An 18,032-nucleotide genomic window follows, 5' to 3' on the forward strand; every position below is an offset into this window, starting at 1 on the left:
TGATAAATTACTACCTAATTAAGATGGAATATTAATTTTCCGATATTCATTCCGAAATACATTCTGAAGTCAATATTAATCATTTATGTAAAGCCTATTGAGATAAAGTGTACTTTTTCGTTTGTTTCTTCATAAATAAACTAGATTTAATAATTTGGCCTAGGATAACTAAGGCTTGTTGATTAGTTGCCCAGCTGATTATATTTTTTTTCAGTTTTTTACGTTAGGTAACTCCCTAACTCGAACTTTACATGTTTTAAGATTTAGAAAAATTTTAATTTTTCTATCAGCTGTTTCAAGCAGGGAAATTTAGAAAAATAAATTCCCTCTCGCAAGGTTATTTTATTATTGTTTTGAACTTGAGATTTTCTTTATACTTAAAAAGTTCTCTTTTTTGTGTTTTCCTGATATTTTTGTTAATCAAGTTGATTGAATTAACTTGAATCATTGACTCATTTAAACTAATTCAATGATTTCGTTTATTTATATGTATATATTTTTTTTTTTGGGCTATGGCTGAACAAGATCAACCCGGGGATGTCCCCCCTTCTTCGGGTGAGGTTTTCACTCCGGTTGGGGGGGAGGAAATCCGGTAGAGGGAGGCCCTTCCAGGTTATCCTCCTTGAGGTTGAGTCAGAGAGTTGTGAAAATGACAGTCTAGTGGAAATGGTGGTCGAGGAGATAAGGCGTAAGGAGCGGCTACTGAGTAAACCTGGTGATAGGATGAAGGGAGAGGCATCGATCCGCCGGCATAGGATGGCTGCGGGTGTGTCGGTTTCAGTCTCTGGAGTCAATGTTGGTGCCAAGCCGCTTGAAGGGGATGTTCAGCCGCATGCAGCGTGCTCTAGTGCTGTTGTGGGTGTTGAAACAAAATGTTTGAAGCCGACTGGGAAACGACGACTGCGTCTCTCTCTCCCGGCTACGGAGGAGAAAAAGAAATCAAAGGCGGGCAGTAGGAGTTCCTTCTCCTTATTTCAGGAGGCCTCGGATCTGGATCGGGAGTATGCCTCCCCGATGGAAGAGGAAAACCTCAAGAAGGAAAGGGTGACGATTGGTGCGATTTCTGATCCTGGCAAGCGGAGGTGATGTCAATAATGAAATTCTTCTCCGTTATGGTAGACAGCTTAGTTCTCTAGTTAGCCAACATGTAGATACGAATGCAGAGATTAGGGAGTGTTCCCATAATATGGATGTTATTTCTCGGATGGTTGAACTGTCCGAGACGTGCTGGAGGATACATCTCAGGAGTTAAACAGGGCACGGTCGACTCACTTGACGTTGTGGATGAAGCTACGCAAACTTATTTCGTTGCTTCTGATGTGGCCACTCAAAAGACGAATGGATGTACTCCTGAAATAGATGTGCGGAAAGCATTGGAGAGTGGGGTAGTCAACAGCGAATTGCCCCGGCTGATTCTTTATAGGTGGCCAAAGGAAGTATTTACGTCCACTGTTGTACTGGAAAATGTCAGTAGAACTGATGGCTTTGTGTAGGTGGTCAATCTGGTATGGGGAAGATTATTGGGCCACCTCAGCGTTGTTGGAGGAGATGCTCGGGCAGTGAACCCGTTCAAAGCATCGGACCCACTGCGAGCTAGTCAGGGTGTTTCTGGCAATACCCATGCGATGGATTTGGGTGGTGGGTCCGTGGATGTAGATGGACTGAATTATTTGGTATTAGTAGACTCATCGGAGGATGAGGGACGTTTGTTCAATCGCTTGATGGAATCAGCTCGGTTGGTGTTGGGTGAGAATGTCAATGCCTGTTTCTGTAGGCCTTACAGGTGGGTGGGGCTTCTTTTTTATCGTGTGACTGAGTATCTTTCTCGGAAGCGCTATTGCAAGCTCCGAGCGCACACAGATATGTTATTACTGGGTGCCATAGTGGGTAGGGTGTCGATGAAGATACATTCAGGGCTCCCGACCACAACAGTGGTAGTGAAGGCGGCAGGCCGCACATAAGCGAATCTCCTTCACACTGTAAAGGACTCCGTGTCGCCGGACGAAGCAGAATGCGCCGATAGTATTATCGGCGCATCGAGGTAAGGAAGAGGACCTTCACATCAGTGTTACGGACACTGGTAATGTTTCTGAGCAGCTACGCCGGTAAAACACGAAGTTATGGCCAGTAGAGGTGTTCGACGTGTTCACATGCTCATAAAGATAGAAGTCCTTACTTTTGTGGTGGATTTAATGTGTGATATCCGCAAGACGACTGGTGACTTAGTGATGATAGATGTCGTCTCTCTGGGGCCCTCATTTGGAGATACAAACGATGCGACAGTGGCGGTTCCGCCTCTGTTCTCGACTAGATAGCTTGAGGCGATGGCACTCGCTGTAGCTGTGTTCATGCTTGGATTCGGGTCTGGCTCCAGGAGAGTAAATTAAAAGATTCAGGTCGTCTTAGATCTTAGATCTCCAATAATTACAGTTATGATAATTATATTACTGGGATTCAATATTCGAACAAGTCTTCTCAATTTGTATACATTTTATTAAAAACTTCAATAAAATTTCATTCACCTTTGGAAAGATACTGTTACGACGTCAACGCGACGCCCTAGGTTAACAGCGTTGCGGTAAATTTTAGAGTTAGGGTGGACTGTGTGTGTTCAGAGGTGATGAATGAAGACAACATCTTGTTGATTACTGAAGGATTGTTTAATTGTACGCCATCTTGGCGGTTTAAAATAATTTTGTAATATAACACTTGTAACTTATAACTTAATGTTAAAAATAGCAAATATAAGCTAAATAAAACTTAAATAAGCTAAGTAATGATCATCTGAACAAGAATTGAGAGAGTCCATCCGGACACGACCGCTTGGGTCAGGTATGAGTGCAGACTGGTGAAAGACGCTACGTACAGTGCTCGATGGAGCAGCATGTGACGTATGTGGCGTGATGGTCTGGTGACTATCATAGGTTGCTGTGGGCATCCTAGCCGCCGCTAGGTTTCAGCACCCGACGGTATGAGGGAGTGAAAACGGAACAGATAGATACCTATATTATAAAGAAAATTAATTTTTTTATAATTTCCATTTTTCTCGCCGGATTTTGTTACAAATTATATAACATTATAATAATTTATATTGTATACTTTTTTAATGAAAATAATTCAATGAAGGGCCGATTACTATTTTCATGACCTTTTATGTTTTCCATATTTTCTCTATAATTAATTCTCATTGTCTGACATGCAGATATTAGTTCTTTATTTGAAATATAAACATTAGATCAGAATTTCAAGCTCTTCTGGTAAATAAACAGGAAATAATAACAATTCTAATCTCTTTACTGATGGTAACATTTAATAGGAAATAGGAAAACATGAAAACAAATAACCTGAATATATTGTATACAATTAAGCTATGGGAAGAAAAATAATAGAACTGAAGACAACGTAGTTACAGATTACTTGTTGATCGATAAATTGCATTTACTACATCTATTTTATAACAGATCTACAACAGAAAGATTTTCGCATGCTAGTAGTGTTGATTACTTGTAGTTTACAGAATTCCGATACTAAATGGATTAATTTCGTTAAAAAGTGAAAGAAACTCTTTATGAGAAAGTTAAATTTAAAATTCACAAAAATTAGATGATTAAATCTCTCATAAACATTTAATATAATTATAGTATAATTTGGTTATAATAGGTTTTATCATATGAGTAAACACTGTGGAATTCTTAAATAAAAACCTAGACCGCAAGATCACTTTCTTAAGAAACTCAAAAACCGAAGTAAAATAAATTATGAAGTTCAATTTGTTTAAGCTCTCCAGTGAAGTAGGACACTTAGGTAAATAAAGAAATAATAAAAATATTTGGACTATATAAATACTTGAATATTTATGTACTGAAATTAATCTAACATGTTAAAGCAATTTACTTTACGACATAATTTGAACATAATCTGGTGAAAAATAGTTGATAAGCGCATAAGAAGAAGAATATTTTATTAAAATAATTAATTTATCTGTTAAAGAATCTAAAAGTATCACAGTGGACAAAAATTATAAGATGGGAGGACCTATATAAATAGTATATATTGTTACACTTTTGGATAACAAATTAAATTTACATTTGTAAAATCCACTTTTGTTAAGAGATTAGAAAATACGCTTAATATTGGTGTAATGAACTGAAAATAGTGTAGGTTTTTTTAAAAGCAGGTAGGTGACAGCTGTAGTACCCATTACGAAAAAATAAATCTTAAAATTTCTATTTTACGTCACTTATATAAATAAAAAATATTCATTAAACTGGAAAAAAAATAAAGTAAGATATTTTCAACCGTCCTAATAATTTAGTATCAATTTTACGCATCACTGATTTATTTTAAAACCTGAAGTTTAATAAACTTTGTAATCGCATTATAAATTAAGGATCAATGAATGACTTGATTTCTAAAGCGGTCTTGCCAATAAGATACGATTTAGTAAATTATAATACAATATTAAAAATAAAAGTTTTATTACAGAAGATAAATTGAAAAAAAATGTAGATTTTTAATTTAAATTATCAATAGACTTAAGAAACCTTTTTCTAATTGAAATTTAAAAAAAAAAAATACATTTTTCTTTATTATAAAATTGTAGTCAATAAATATTGTAGGTTTAAAAACAATTAAAGACTGTTTTTCATGTAAAAGAATTGCTATTGGGATTCACAGTTTCATACTATTCTATTAATTAATATTAATAGAATAATATTAATTCATGTTAATCTATTAATTACGGTTTGAAGTCTTGTATTAAAAATCAGCTGAAGATGAGCGGCAATAAAACTGTATATTTAAAGAAAAAATTACAAAATAATGCTTAAGTACAGATACTCTTTCATAAATAATATTTTTAACTTTTTCGTAAAGGGATCAACTACATTATAATAGTCATATATTAAATGTTGGAAGCAAAAAAATTGCGAGGTTCATATTATTATGATAAGCGATGTGGATTAAAATAGTCTTTTTTTCAAGCTTTGGTTGTAGTGAAGCGTAAAAGAAATTATGATGGTGCGGTTCGAATAAAAGTACAGTGGTATGAGAAGTTAGATTCGAGTGCAAAAGAAATGTTAGTGAAAATGACGGAAAGCAAAAGTAGAACAGTACATAACCACCCGTTTTGTGAATATTTTTGAAGGCATTTGTAGGCAAGTTCAAATTGCTTTCACCACCCTCCTGCTGACATCACTGTCGTCTTAGTTCTCGCGAAACTGACTTTGAAGTGATTCCGTCTTGTCTGATGCAATAATGGGATATTCGTTTTATTTTTTCTCTCTTTTACTCTCATTCCCTTTTATATTTCTTTTCATCTGGTAAGAGCCTTAAACAAAAAATTTGGGAATAATGTAAGTGGCTGAAGGAATGTTGCTAGTCTTGAAAGCCAGATAAAAACCTGGATAAGTAGATGTCAGAGAGGCCTATTTGTAATTTCAAGATGTTTTGTTCATAAGTTATTCAATAAAAGTTAGAAAAACTAGTAGTCAAACTTAAAAAAATCGGTAAAGATATTTCGCTGACAGAAAAAAAACCTTTTACAAATACTTAATCAGAGGACTTACATAGATAAATCTCATCAGCTGGTAAAACTGTGTCTTTACGAAACTGTGGAACAACGATAATACATTTGATAATGTTATGCATTATTAATTGAAATTTAAACACTAGAATGGCTGTGTCAATTTTTATGAAATAGGCTCAAAAGTTGCTATTTCAATTGTGTGCTTGAGCGGCAGTATATAAAAAATTTATAAATAGTCTAGAAAATGGAAACGGACAGATAATTGACGTTATTATTATTTACTGAAATGCGAGTCTTTTAATATTTATCGAGTGAGATATCAAAATCTGGTAAAAAGAGGAAGTATCACTTTACTGAATATGTTTTTATATTTTAAAAGTATTGCATGAAGTATTAAATTACAGGCCTATTATTTCTATAAAAAAAATGCGTATTACAGCCATTAATTGGTTATTGTGGTTTATGAAAGTGTATCTGAAAAAATATACTCCTTAACAAAAAATATTTGTACATTAGACTAATCTCCATATTTATTTCATAAATATGGGATTTTCAATTCATGTAGTAGTTTACATAAAACGATTTTTTTTACCAATGATTTTATATTTAATGAAAATTAAAAATATCTATAAAAATTATATCTTATGAAGAATAAAAACATTTATATTTTGTTCTCCGCGTTTTATAAATCATTTACTTGGTTAAAAAATTAAATTTTCATATAATTAAAGGATAGATTTCAAAAACTCAAGATTAAATTTGATTTAATTTTCAGCAAACTTTGTGAATATTGTTGACAAGACTGTGCACAATATTATGAACATAAAATTTATTGTTCACTGGAGCTACGATTATTGAGCAAATTGTTTATAACTTGGAGTTGTAAAGTAGTAATTCCATTTTGAGAACCTATTTAAAATAAATTAATGATACCTATAGAAAAACATTTGATTTTGCCTTAGTTAACTAATAGATCATACTTATAAAAGAATAACAAAAAAGACATAATTATTAAATGTATATAAGTTAAAAATTTAATTAAAATAATATAGATTGTATGTGATAGTTATATAAATTTATCAGTTTGAGAAAAATTGATAATAAGATCTTGGCTTTTACAGGGGAATCTGGTCCCAGAGGAGCTAGGCCTCCACCCCGCCCTCCGCAGCCACCAAGTCCACATCTATTCCCTCAAGAACGACCATATTTTGATGACATCTCTCCAAGGAACGTTACAGCAGTTGTAGGACAAACAGCTCTTCTAAGATGTAGAGTGAAACACATCGGAAACAGAACTGTAAGTTTAAATTAATTTTTTCTTAAATAATTAATGTATATTAAGTATTTACGAGTCATAATCATACGCTTAATATAATTATAAATAAACACCTATTGTCTGCAGATCCAGATTGAGTAGGAAAACTTTGCTCTGCCCCTTGGAATATCAAGCAAACTTTACTGAAATATCTTTTTTAACAACAGTGAAAATGTTAGAAGCCATCATCAGAACAGTGATAAAAATAATAAAATCGATAATTTTTAAAAGATTACTATCATGTAAAGATGAGTAATACTCATTTAAATTAATATGGACGGAATCAACAAATTACAAATTTTTATTACCTTTTTACTTATTTTTTCAATACTTGAACCTATTTTAAAGATTAATTTTTCTTCATACTTTCTACATCAGAACCCATAAAATAATTATTTTTTATTATTTACAAACAAAAGCTAGTTTTCTAAACATTTTTAGTTACAAAGAAAACAGCACAGTAAAGAACTTTCTTACTGCAGTACAGTAGTGAAAATACCGAGAAGGGATTTTGAATCGGCTAAAATAAACAGTTTTGTATTTTGTTTTTCAGGATAATCTGATAAATTGGGAAGGGAAATTTTAAATCATATTTTTTTTTAAATAGCAAACGTTTTGAGAATATAAAAATTAAACATTTTAACAAGTAATACAACAATTAAATATGATATAAATATATTATAGGTGCTATAGCTACTTTAATTGTAATAGGCTTTTAAGTGACGACAAAAAAATAATAATAAAAATTAAAAGAATTAGAGCCAAAACACAAAAAAAACATCAAAATTACAGAATATTTTTTAGAGGGGGGAAGTAAATTTAAAAAAAAAAAAAACATTTCTCTAAAAATGTTTCATATATAGATTAAATTTAATAAATTTGCTAAAGAAAATTTCTTCTAAATCTCGCACCCGTTCAGTAGAGGCTAAATAATAAAAATGAAATATTAAAAAAACTTTTCTGTATTTTAGGTTCGGATTCTAAATTTTTTGTTAGTTCTGTTTACGAAGGATATACTTTTAAAATCATTGAAAAATATTCAATGCGAAGCAAAAGAACAAATACATTTTTCTAATTTTAAGTCGGGAGGGTGGATGTTTTTTTTTTGAAAACAAAGATATTTTGAATTATTGAAATATGCATTGTAGGTAAAAGATTTGCATTAAGAAATTTTTCTCTAAAATTCCTCTGAAGAGAATAGAAATTGATTTATTGTGATATCCCCCTATCCCCTAAACGAATTCTCTTTTTGTCTCACAAATCGTGTATTACGTAAGAAAGCTACTTATTGTAATGAGTACCATGATTCAACTACCGGAAAATTTCGACATTTCACATCCCCCAGACTCCAAAAACACCGTCAGTTCAAATGCTTATAAATAAATTTATCTATATATATTTTTGACCTATATATTTTATGTATCAATTTGAAACTGTTTGGCGCAGTGATCATGCCCACAAGAAAGTGAAATATATATATATTTCACTTTCTTTTGGGCCAATCACTTTCAAATTGATACATAAAATATAACAACCCAAAATCTTAATCGTGTTCGTTAATGAGAAAAATTGTACCATAGGGATAGAATAGGGGGCTTTTTCGAAAAAAAAAAAAATTTCGCGATAACTTTCTTAAGTGAAATATCAAATTCGTTTAAAGTTCCTACTGTTTTTTTTGATAAGGGCCTAAAACTTATCTAAGTAAAGTTTTTTGATATCACCAACCATTGTCCCAGGGGGTGGAAAAAATTGGGTTTCAAAAACAAAAAAATCATACCTCCCTTAATAGGCACAGTATCGAATCGGTTTAAAGTGGTCCTTAGTTCACTTACTTTTAGGTAAACATTACCTAAAACGTTTTACTGAAACAATTTTTGATATGAGCAACTCTTACGGCAAGAGATGACCAAAATTTTGCTGGAATTGTAAGAAAAATGGGGCTTGTAGTATTCTAAACATGTGAACTTTTTTCCACGTGTAACCATTGTCGTATTGAGTAAATTTGAATTTGTTTTAACTTTAAGATGGAAATGTTTTTTATCCCTGTATAGCACCGTTGAAATCTACCTCCGCCTTCGGCGTGCCGAAAGAGATTTTTATTGCTAGTTCCGATTAAGGAACCACAATTAAGTTTCATTTAAAAAATACACATAAAGACGGGTTTCCATCGAACACCCTCAGTAAACTTAAAATAAATTACATGTACATAAAAAGTCTATATAGACAAACACAATCGCATTCAATTGGAGTTATACCATTCAAATAATCACAATAATCTATTAAAAAAAAAAACAAACCAAAAAAGAATCTACAACATTATTAAAAGTATATGAAAATAAAAAAAAATAATAGCAAAACAAGTTCACGAAAAGAAATAGAAGGAAACAGAGCTTCTCACTAAGGCTTATTAAAGAGGTTATTCACATGTCTGATATCAAACTAGTTCAAGAGTCACTCGGATATCCCAAGTCTAGCAGGCGTTATCATTTAAATCTCCAAATATTTTCACTGTTGTCTAGAAGATTAGCTGCTAGAATGTTCACCTGACTGTCCAAATATTGCTAAAATTTTACGTTGTAAAAATTTGCGTTAAAAACCCCATACCTTATCATATATATTCAACGGGAAAGTAATACTTCCTCCTATTATGTACATCCATAACTGCGGCGAGTAATTTAAATTAGTTTTCTTTTCTGCGTCATACCATTATTTTAGAATGATCTGTGATTTTCGCTTTCATAAGTTTTTCAAACGGCGTCATATCCCGAGCGCAATATTATATAAACCAACTAGCATCCCCGTCGCAGCTTCGCCCGCGCTAAATGTTTACTTGCGTCTCCCCTCATGGTCAGGGAGTGTTTAGTCAGTCAAGACACTCTTCGCTCACCCTTCCCATCTAGCGAGGAAAATCTGCCCCGTTGACCCTTCTGTGTTTATTATATTTATGCTTGTGAGATGATAATGATAAAAATTAAAACCTATTCAATTTATAAGAATATCAGTGTATTGAAATTTTTTCAGAGAAACAGATTGTCCCTACAAAAAACTTTGAGCGATCTAAGAATGTGGATTTCAAAACAGTCGGCCTCCACCTTAAAAAAATATTAGTTATCCGTACAAAAACGGGTAAAAATGTAATTTTCTTGGGTCTTAGCGTTACTCGACAAACGCCATTAGGAGGTGATCGTACTTCGATTCTCATTTTTGATAAACTCTTTTAAGTACTTACATATTATCTTTTTTGGTGAAGTAATCGGAGGCAGGTGTAGCCTGTCGCGTCGTACATACAGTAATAATTGTTATGTTGGTTGATCCGCTGCGCCTTGCACAATTGCACCCCTTAAAATATAAAAATTAAAAAACAAATACCAAAAATGGTCTTTAGATATTTATCTGATATTTATCTTATTATAGTGGGAAATGGGAAAAATTTGCAATTATTATTCAAAATGTTTAGTTTTCTTTACCCCTTCAAGGTCGAATTTTGAAAAATCTAGAAAGTGGTTATATGATATTAACATGAAAATTATACATACCAAAAAGCAGAGTTATATCTTCATTTGTTAGCAACAAATTAAAAAAAAAAAAATAGCCGGGTTTCAAAAAAAATTCTAATCCAATTTCACCCTTTAAACTCGGAATTTCAAAAAATCTAGAAATTAGTTTTTAAATATTCACAAGAAGATAACACGCAAAAAATTAAGTTGATATTTTCGTTTGTTACAGAGAAATTAAAAAAATAGTAAATTTCATTGTTACTTCATTTTACTTATTTAAACATGAAATTTAAAAAAAATTCTTTCCTAGTGAGCACTTGCACCGTAAGAAAAACAAGTATACAGATTTTCATCCACTTATCTTCACTAATTTTTTCTGGGTGTGGATGAATCAGTCAGTGAGACAGAACAAGTTAATTTATAAATACAGATTTTTTAAGAAAAAACACAAAAGGTAATGAAAGATCTACAAAAAATTTTTCGTGATAATTAAAAAATATCACTTTCCAGGATCTGGTAAGATCCTTTCAAAAGGGCCAAATTATGTCACTAAAAATTTATTAATTAGCACACTTTTTTCTTTAAAGTCAATTTTATATTTTTTAATTACAATATATACTCCTGCAACGCTTTTTTTCAATTATACATAAATTATGTTCGTTGAATAACCATAACATTAACAAAGTATAATTCAAGTTTAATAAGGAAATTTTTCACTCTTGTAGACTAAATTAAAGAATATTGTTATCATTTGCAATTAAATTTACTTGAAAATTGTGTAAAATAAAAAGGATTAAATTAAATTTACTATTAACTTAATAGAAAAGATTAATTTATTACATTCATATATTCCACATAGAATATATTAAACAAGGTTTTCCTTATTTCTGTTACAAATAGAGCAAGCAAGTACAGTAGAAAGTTTATGAAATTTTAATATGATTACATAATATATGATTGTCACAATAAACCCGATCATGCTCGTCATAATAATACAGAGAATTTAATACGATTCCTATGTTTGCTCGCATTGAAATTAATTTACTGATGCTTTTCTATTTTTGACTTATTTTATTTAATATCTACAGCATGTAACCGAATGAATTCATAAAAAGCTATTAAAAAGCAAAATTAAAATATGTTAATTAAGCCATCGATAAAATAGCGTAGGTAGGTATTTTTGTTAATTTAATACGTTCACTTACGGAATAATTATGATTTTGCCGCAGATTTATTTTAATTCCCTTCTATCAACTAACATTTAATATATATATATGGAACATTATTGTGAAGTCAACATATTAATTGTTTGCTTATTGTCAGTTATAAAATATCAAATTAAATTATTTCACAGAGAAGATAGCAGTATATAAAAACTAACTTCATTTCTGCAGAATAAAGCGAAGTACTTGGATATGATATGTTATAATTGTGTAAAAGATCCATTTAAAACATAATTTTTTATCGTACTAGCCAAAGCTCGTTCTATAAAACGTTGTTTCATTGAAATTTTACATAAAAAACAAACAAGAAAGCTGTTGTGCGTAAAAACACATGCTGTATGTCTTGATTTTATTTCAGCAAATCTCCAAGAAACATAATATATGTATTTATATTTTTAAGAAGGTATATGCACACAGGTACATTCACTTAAAATTATAAATATAAGGAAGGATGTTTATATTCACTTTTATAAATTTTCACTTTGTTTCATTTCATATTTCACAAAATAGCCAGGTTTAAACGTCATTACTTTTCCTTTCCGATGTATCTTACAAAAACGATTTTTTATTACTTATAGCGTTTATATATATATATATATATATATATATATACATTAAACATATGAAGAAAATATTAACTTAAAATATTTAATGAAATGATAATATATTTCACTTTTTCTAAATTTAATTAGTGCCAAATGATAAAATAATAGAGAGAGAATAAAGCAATAACCTTTTTAAGAGGTTTTGTAATCATAACCTTTTTAGGAGGTTTTGTAATCATAATTATTTTATCAAAGTGTGAAAATTACCGTATTTCTTACTCGTAAACAAACACTAAAACCAAATTCAAATTGCAAAATGTTTTCCTACATGATGTTTTTCAAATTATGTTTTCCTCTTTCTTTATATTTTTCTAAATGTTTACATAATAAGGACATATCATTCTTATTACGTAACAATTTACATGTAAATAAAAATCATATCTACACATTTAATGCACAGAATTATATCACACTTTTTTACATATATATCATTGTCGAAATGATTAATAGCAATGACAAATTTTGTGTGAATAAAGATATTCTAACGACTTAATTCAACATTTCAATTAGATATTTTATTGAAATTAACTTGAGAATAATGTTCATAAAAATGGATGCATACACACAAGTGTTTTTTAATATTCTATTAATATAAACGATTTATGTTATTTTATTTAAAGTAGTTTTTTAACTTACTAGCGGACGTCAGAAATGCTTTGCTATTGCTAAATTTGAGTATATATATATATATATATATATATAGATCAAATGAATACAATTGAAAGTTTTATAAAATATTAAAAAAACATTAATATTACGGAAATTCATAAATTTAACCTTTCACTTTATCTCTTTTTCCTTTATCCCTATCAAACTTTTTCATTCTTCCCTATTTCACTTATTTCTTCCCTATTTCACTCTTTTCCCTATAATCCTTTCTATTTTTCCCTTTTTCCTATTTCCTTTATTCCTGTTTCCCTTTTTTCCCGCGCGTAAATCGGTCCAGTAGATTTTCAATCAATAGCGGACACACATACGAACATTGCTTTTTATAATCGGACCACAAATAAACTTTTTCGAAATATGTCGAAGCCAGCGCCTCCTAGCGGGTTCAAACTAATTCTGAAACCTTTGTGAGCGTGCCCACAACAACTCACCAAAGTTTCATCGCAATCGGATGAATTTCATAGGAATTCATACGGGACAAACAAACATATATGCAAAAAACAAACATTCATTTATATATATATATATATATATATATATATATATAAGATTTGTATTAGCTAACAATGGAAGAGGCTATAATTTGTAGTGCAATCATCATTTCTTCTCAACGATTATTTTATGAAATTACAATAACTGAAACTCAATTGTTTTATTTCGTTAGTCTGAGTTATTTAAATTTAGTTGAATTCCCTAATTGTTTCATTTTGTTAATTAAAATTCTGACATTTAATTGTACAGTACAAGTATATTTCACAAACAAACGGTACAGTTAATTTTATATTTTATCAATGACTATATTATTAATTTTTACACGTAATAATAACAATAATAATAATTCATATATTCTACAAAAATTTAACTTCAAAGAATATTCTTCTACCCTTTGTGTATTCAACATTTTTTATTTCATTCCAAATTTCTATCAGAAACACAAACTTCTGTTTTACATGTTTTAATCATGTATATATATATATATATATATATGTGTGTGTGTGTGTGTGTGTGGGTGTGTGTGTGTAAATATATTATATATTATAAATGATATATGTATATATCATCTGATACATTTATTGTTAATTAAATTTAATTTTACAAGCTTATTTTTTATTGTTACCTAAGAAAGAAGTTCCAAAAATCAAAACAAGTACAGCAGAACTTTATGAATAGAAAACTAGTATTACTAAAACTGGACCTACACAGTCTCAAAAACTAATTATAAAATTCATTCAAAATATCATTAATTTTTTTTTTAATTTATCCTAAAATGTTTAATCGTATTTTAGTTGCTACTTATTTTTAATATGGTTATATTTTTGTGTGAATCATACATAAAACATATATATTATAAATAAGAATGAGTAAATTCATTATAGATCAGTAAAAAGTGAGCTTCATAGATCTGAATGTATAGTTAATTCTGATTTAATCTGAGCTTTTGGTTGTTTGGGTATGACTGTTTGGAGTCCACTTCAGCTTGATTATTCGGAACGTCGTCAGTCGTACAATTAGTAATTTAAATCGTAATCGGGATTCCCGTTATAATTCATTTAAAAGATACTTAACATTGTTTATTGAAAAAAAAAATTAATATTAAACAATATCATGGCATAAACATCTTTCGAAGGAAAAAGTAATAAAGGCACTATTGGTATTTGTTATTCTGCTAAATCATGGAAGACACAATGAAAGAAATTTGTAAAAAATTACAAAATACTGTTGTTACTAGAAAAATAGAAATTTAAATATGAAAAATAAAGTAATAATAAACAAATATGAAAAGTTAAAAACAAATAATAATAATAATATGAATACATAAATAAATGGAGCGAGAAAGATGACTTTGAACGATCAATTTTTCTTACGAAAGAAAAACTGAATGTATATAAAAAATACAGAAAGTACACACAATATAAAAGATTTTAGATTCATAAACAGACAGTAAACTTGAATACAAGATTACTCTTAAAAATGAGCAGAATAAGAAACTTTAGTAATTAACAGAAAGTCTTTGAAATGCAAAAGAATAAAGCTTTCAACTAGCCTATTGTTTTTAAAAAAATGCTAATAATGATTTTTAAATTATGTCTAACAGTGCAGTAGTAAATATGAGCCTTTGTATCACAAATCTACTTTTTTTAAATATATTTTTTTAACGTAAATATGTAAATAAAAGTAAACAGCACTCAGACAGTCATCACAGTATCTCCACGTTGTCGTCCTAAAGATTAAACATTTTCATCAGGATTACGGTAAGGTCTCCAACAAGTACATCACCAAGATCCTCCAAGATATCTTTATTAATTTTTTCTAAAAATTTTTTTTTGTTTTATAATTTAGCTTGTGTTTCTAATTACAAAGACATTACATGTAGCCATACCTACAGCCGGCTATACGGTTTTAGAAACCGTATTCTAGGTTTTTAAAATGAATGCCTCTTCAACTGTTACTTAATATAAGTTACAAATGTTTTATTCAACAAAGCCTTACAATTAATTTCTTGTCGTATTAGCTTATGTTTACATAAATATTTGCTGTAAAGCTCGTGGTTATTTACACGTAATTTCTTTAAAAATATTACTTATTGAATTTACTTAATCGTTTATAGATACTTGAACAATTTCAAAAATAAACGTGCCTACCTTTTCAACTATTTTTAAAGTGTATATTTCCATTCTTTATACGAAACAAAGAAAAAGAAACATACGACGTGTAATAAATATGTTTGCAATTTAAATAGAATGATCTTTTAATTTATTTTTTACTTCAATAAATTTAGATAATCTAACAAAAGAAACATGATTTAAGTTTATTTTTATTTAATAAAATAAAGTTGTTTTCATAAACATGATCGGCTTTATTCACTAGACATCAGAGTGAATTTTATAATTACATTTCGCAAAGGGTTTAATTTTTTAAAATATCAATTTAACTATCCAAAATGATTCGTTCACTTCCTAGGTAGATCAGCGATCATCGGAAAAAAATTGTTAACTCAAGATGCCCTATTGTTTCACACATTTTTGACTGAATCATAAACTCTTGTTTTCTTCCTATCGCCGGCCGTACATGACAAGGATTCATGCCATTACATGAACCAATTCATTCCTATTCACTTGTCATTATTGATATGTATACTCATTAATAATCATTTGTATTATTCTTTAAAACAGAAAATAATACACAAAAGTGATACAAATATAAGAACATTAAAAGGTTTACAGAAATATACAGAGAAAAATAATACGTTTTAATACAATGGTCATACGTAAAAAATAGAATCTACTTTTAAGCTTTGGTATAATTTTTATAGTGTTTCTATTACCCAGTAAATACGAAATGTATGCGTAGAAAACCTAAAATTCTTAAACAGTTTTAAATCTAGGTGATTATATAGAGCTTGAATGTTGTGATGTCAAATAAAATGATATTTATGTCTGGTTGGATATGAATTATTAAAGCGCATGAATTAGAAATCATAGAATCCAAACCGTAGTCCATTGGCATACAGTTTTTGAAAGTTTAAAATAAAACATCAACAGGGAAAAATTAAAATATTCTTATTTTTAATTGGTAAAAAACCTTTTAATATATATTAAACTTAAAAACTACAAAATTCAGACTTGTAGTAACTTAGTTTAAATTTTTATCACGTAAAATAGAAAACGTTTTATCAACTAGTGCAATATAGTTCTATCATAAAAGTACTCAAATGATTTTTTTCCTTTTTATAACATGTAATGAGCAACTAAGTAATAAATTTAAGCATACTCCTTAAACATAATTGTTAATTAGAGATACAATATTGTAGAAATAATATTAATATTTTAATGTGTAACTGAGCCAATTTTTTTTTTCAAAAAATTACTCTTATTTTTTGATTTCGTTACATGGCATAGTTAACTTAAATATATTCAAAAAAATACTTCTGTTAAAGATGTCTATTACTATAGCACCGTACACTACAAAAAAACAATATTACAGGTATTCTATGGTTAATTTAGCAATAACAATATTTTTAAAATATTAGAAAGACTGTAATCAATAATAGAAGAAAACAGTAAAAATAAAATGGCAATCGAAAATTATGAATTATTTTAGTAGTCAAAAATATATTAAATAACTCGAATTACCTTACGTAGTTAAAAAGAGCATTCTTCTAAGAGATTAAACACGGTATGATGACGAATTTCACCAAAAAAGTAATTTTAATTGCATGTTATAATATTAGTGCTATGTTTATTTGACGACATGATAAATGTTACTGTATTTTGACCTTTAAAATTTCAACGAATTTTCTTTCTTAATAATTTTTTCTAAACACTTACTTTACTCTAAAAATCGCTTCAAGCGATCCAAGGAGTTGCCTAAGTCGTAACAGTGGAGTCCATGCGGGTTGTAGAGTCTTGCTGTAGCAGATTAATCATACTTTATAAATTGCTTCCATCTGTCTTTCCCATGGAACGGTAACGTACAGAACAAAGTGGAGTTGAACTTATAGTAATAGTAATGTTCAAGAGACGCTCACTGCATTATAATAACCGTTCTAGCAACATACATGTGTGATAACACTGTCTGATAACATGAGCTTTTAAAACTGATTTTTTAAATTTCATTCAATCAGAATTTCTATACATAAAATAGTTATTTTGTTTTGTATTCACAACAGCATACGGTAAAGATTAGATTAACCGACATTTAAAGAAGTTTTTAAAAAAATAAATTCAAAAATCTTCAAAATACTCTCAACAGAAACATTGATTTTGTAATGAATGTAAAACATTAATTTCTTAATATTCATTTGTAGACTACGCTTAAATTAGAACAGGTCATATTTAAAACAGTATTTAAATTTTAAATCTCGATTTATAAAACCGATACTCACACTCTTTTAAGATGACATAAGAATAGACTTATTCTGATTAATAAACTTTTGTACAAAAAGAAGTTATAGCATAAACTTCTGAATAAATATATTTATTAAGTTTGAAATTATGTACCTTTCAGGTCTGAAATATACAAAAACCATTTAGTGTTTTATTGGAACTCACAAAACCTAAGTTGTAAATCTGCTATTGAAATTCCCAGTTATGCGAAGAAATATCATTGTTCCTCTAATGTTTCCACGATTTTATGGGATAAATTTCCAGTAATGAAACAAACACTGGTAGTACAATACAACATTATCTAAAAATGTTG

The 18,032-nt window shown here is 29.4% G+C and overlaps 1 protein-coding gene across 1 annotated transcript in view; it reads left to right on the forward strand.

Moving 5' to 3' along the window:
• Nucleotides 1-666: 666 nt before the first annotated feature.
• The window catches only part of LOC142317708 (zwei Ig domain protein zig-8-like), a 191,955-nt gene continuing 174,589 nt past the window's right edge, over nucleotides 667-18,032 (forward strand). Inside the window, exons 1-2 of the mRNA XM_075354255.1 lie at nucleotides 667-874; nucleotides 6,649-6,824. Of these exons, the coding sequence (XP_075210370.1) occupies nucleotides 667-874; nucleotides 6,649-6,824 (384 nt within the window). The remainder of the gene's footprint in view (nucleotides 875-6,648; nucleotides 6,825-18,032) is intronic.

The sequence above is a fragment of the Lycorma delicatula genome, chromosome 1 (genome assembly GCF_047948215.1).
Source record: "Lycorma delicatula isolate Av1 chromosome 1, ASM4794821v1, whole genome shotgun sequence".
NCBI lineage: Eukaryota > Metazoa > Arthropoda > Insecta > Hemiptera > Fulgoridae > Lycorma > Lycorma delicatula.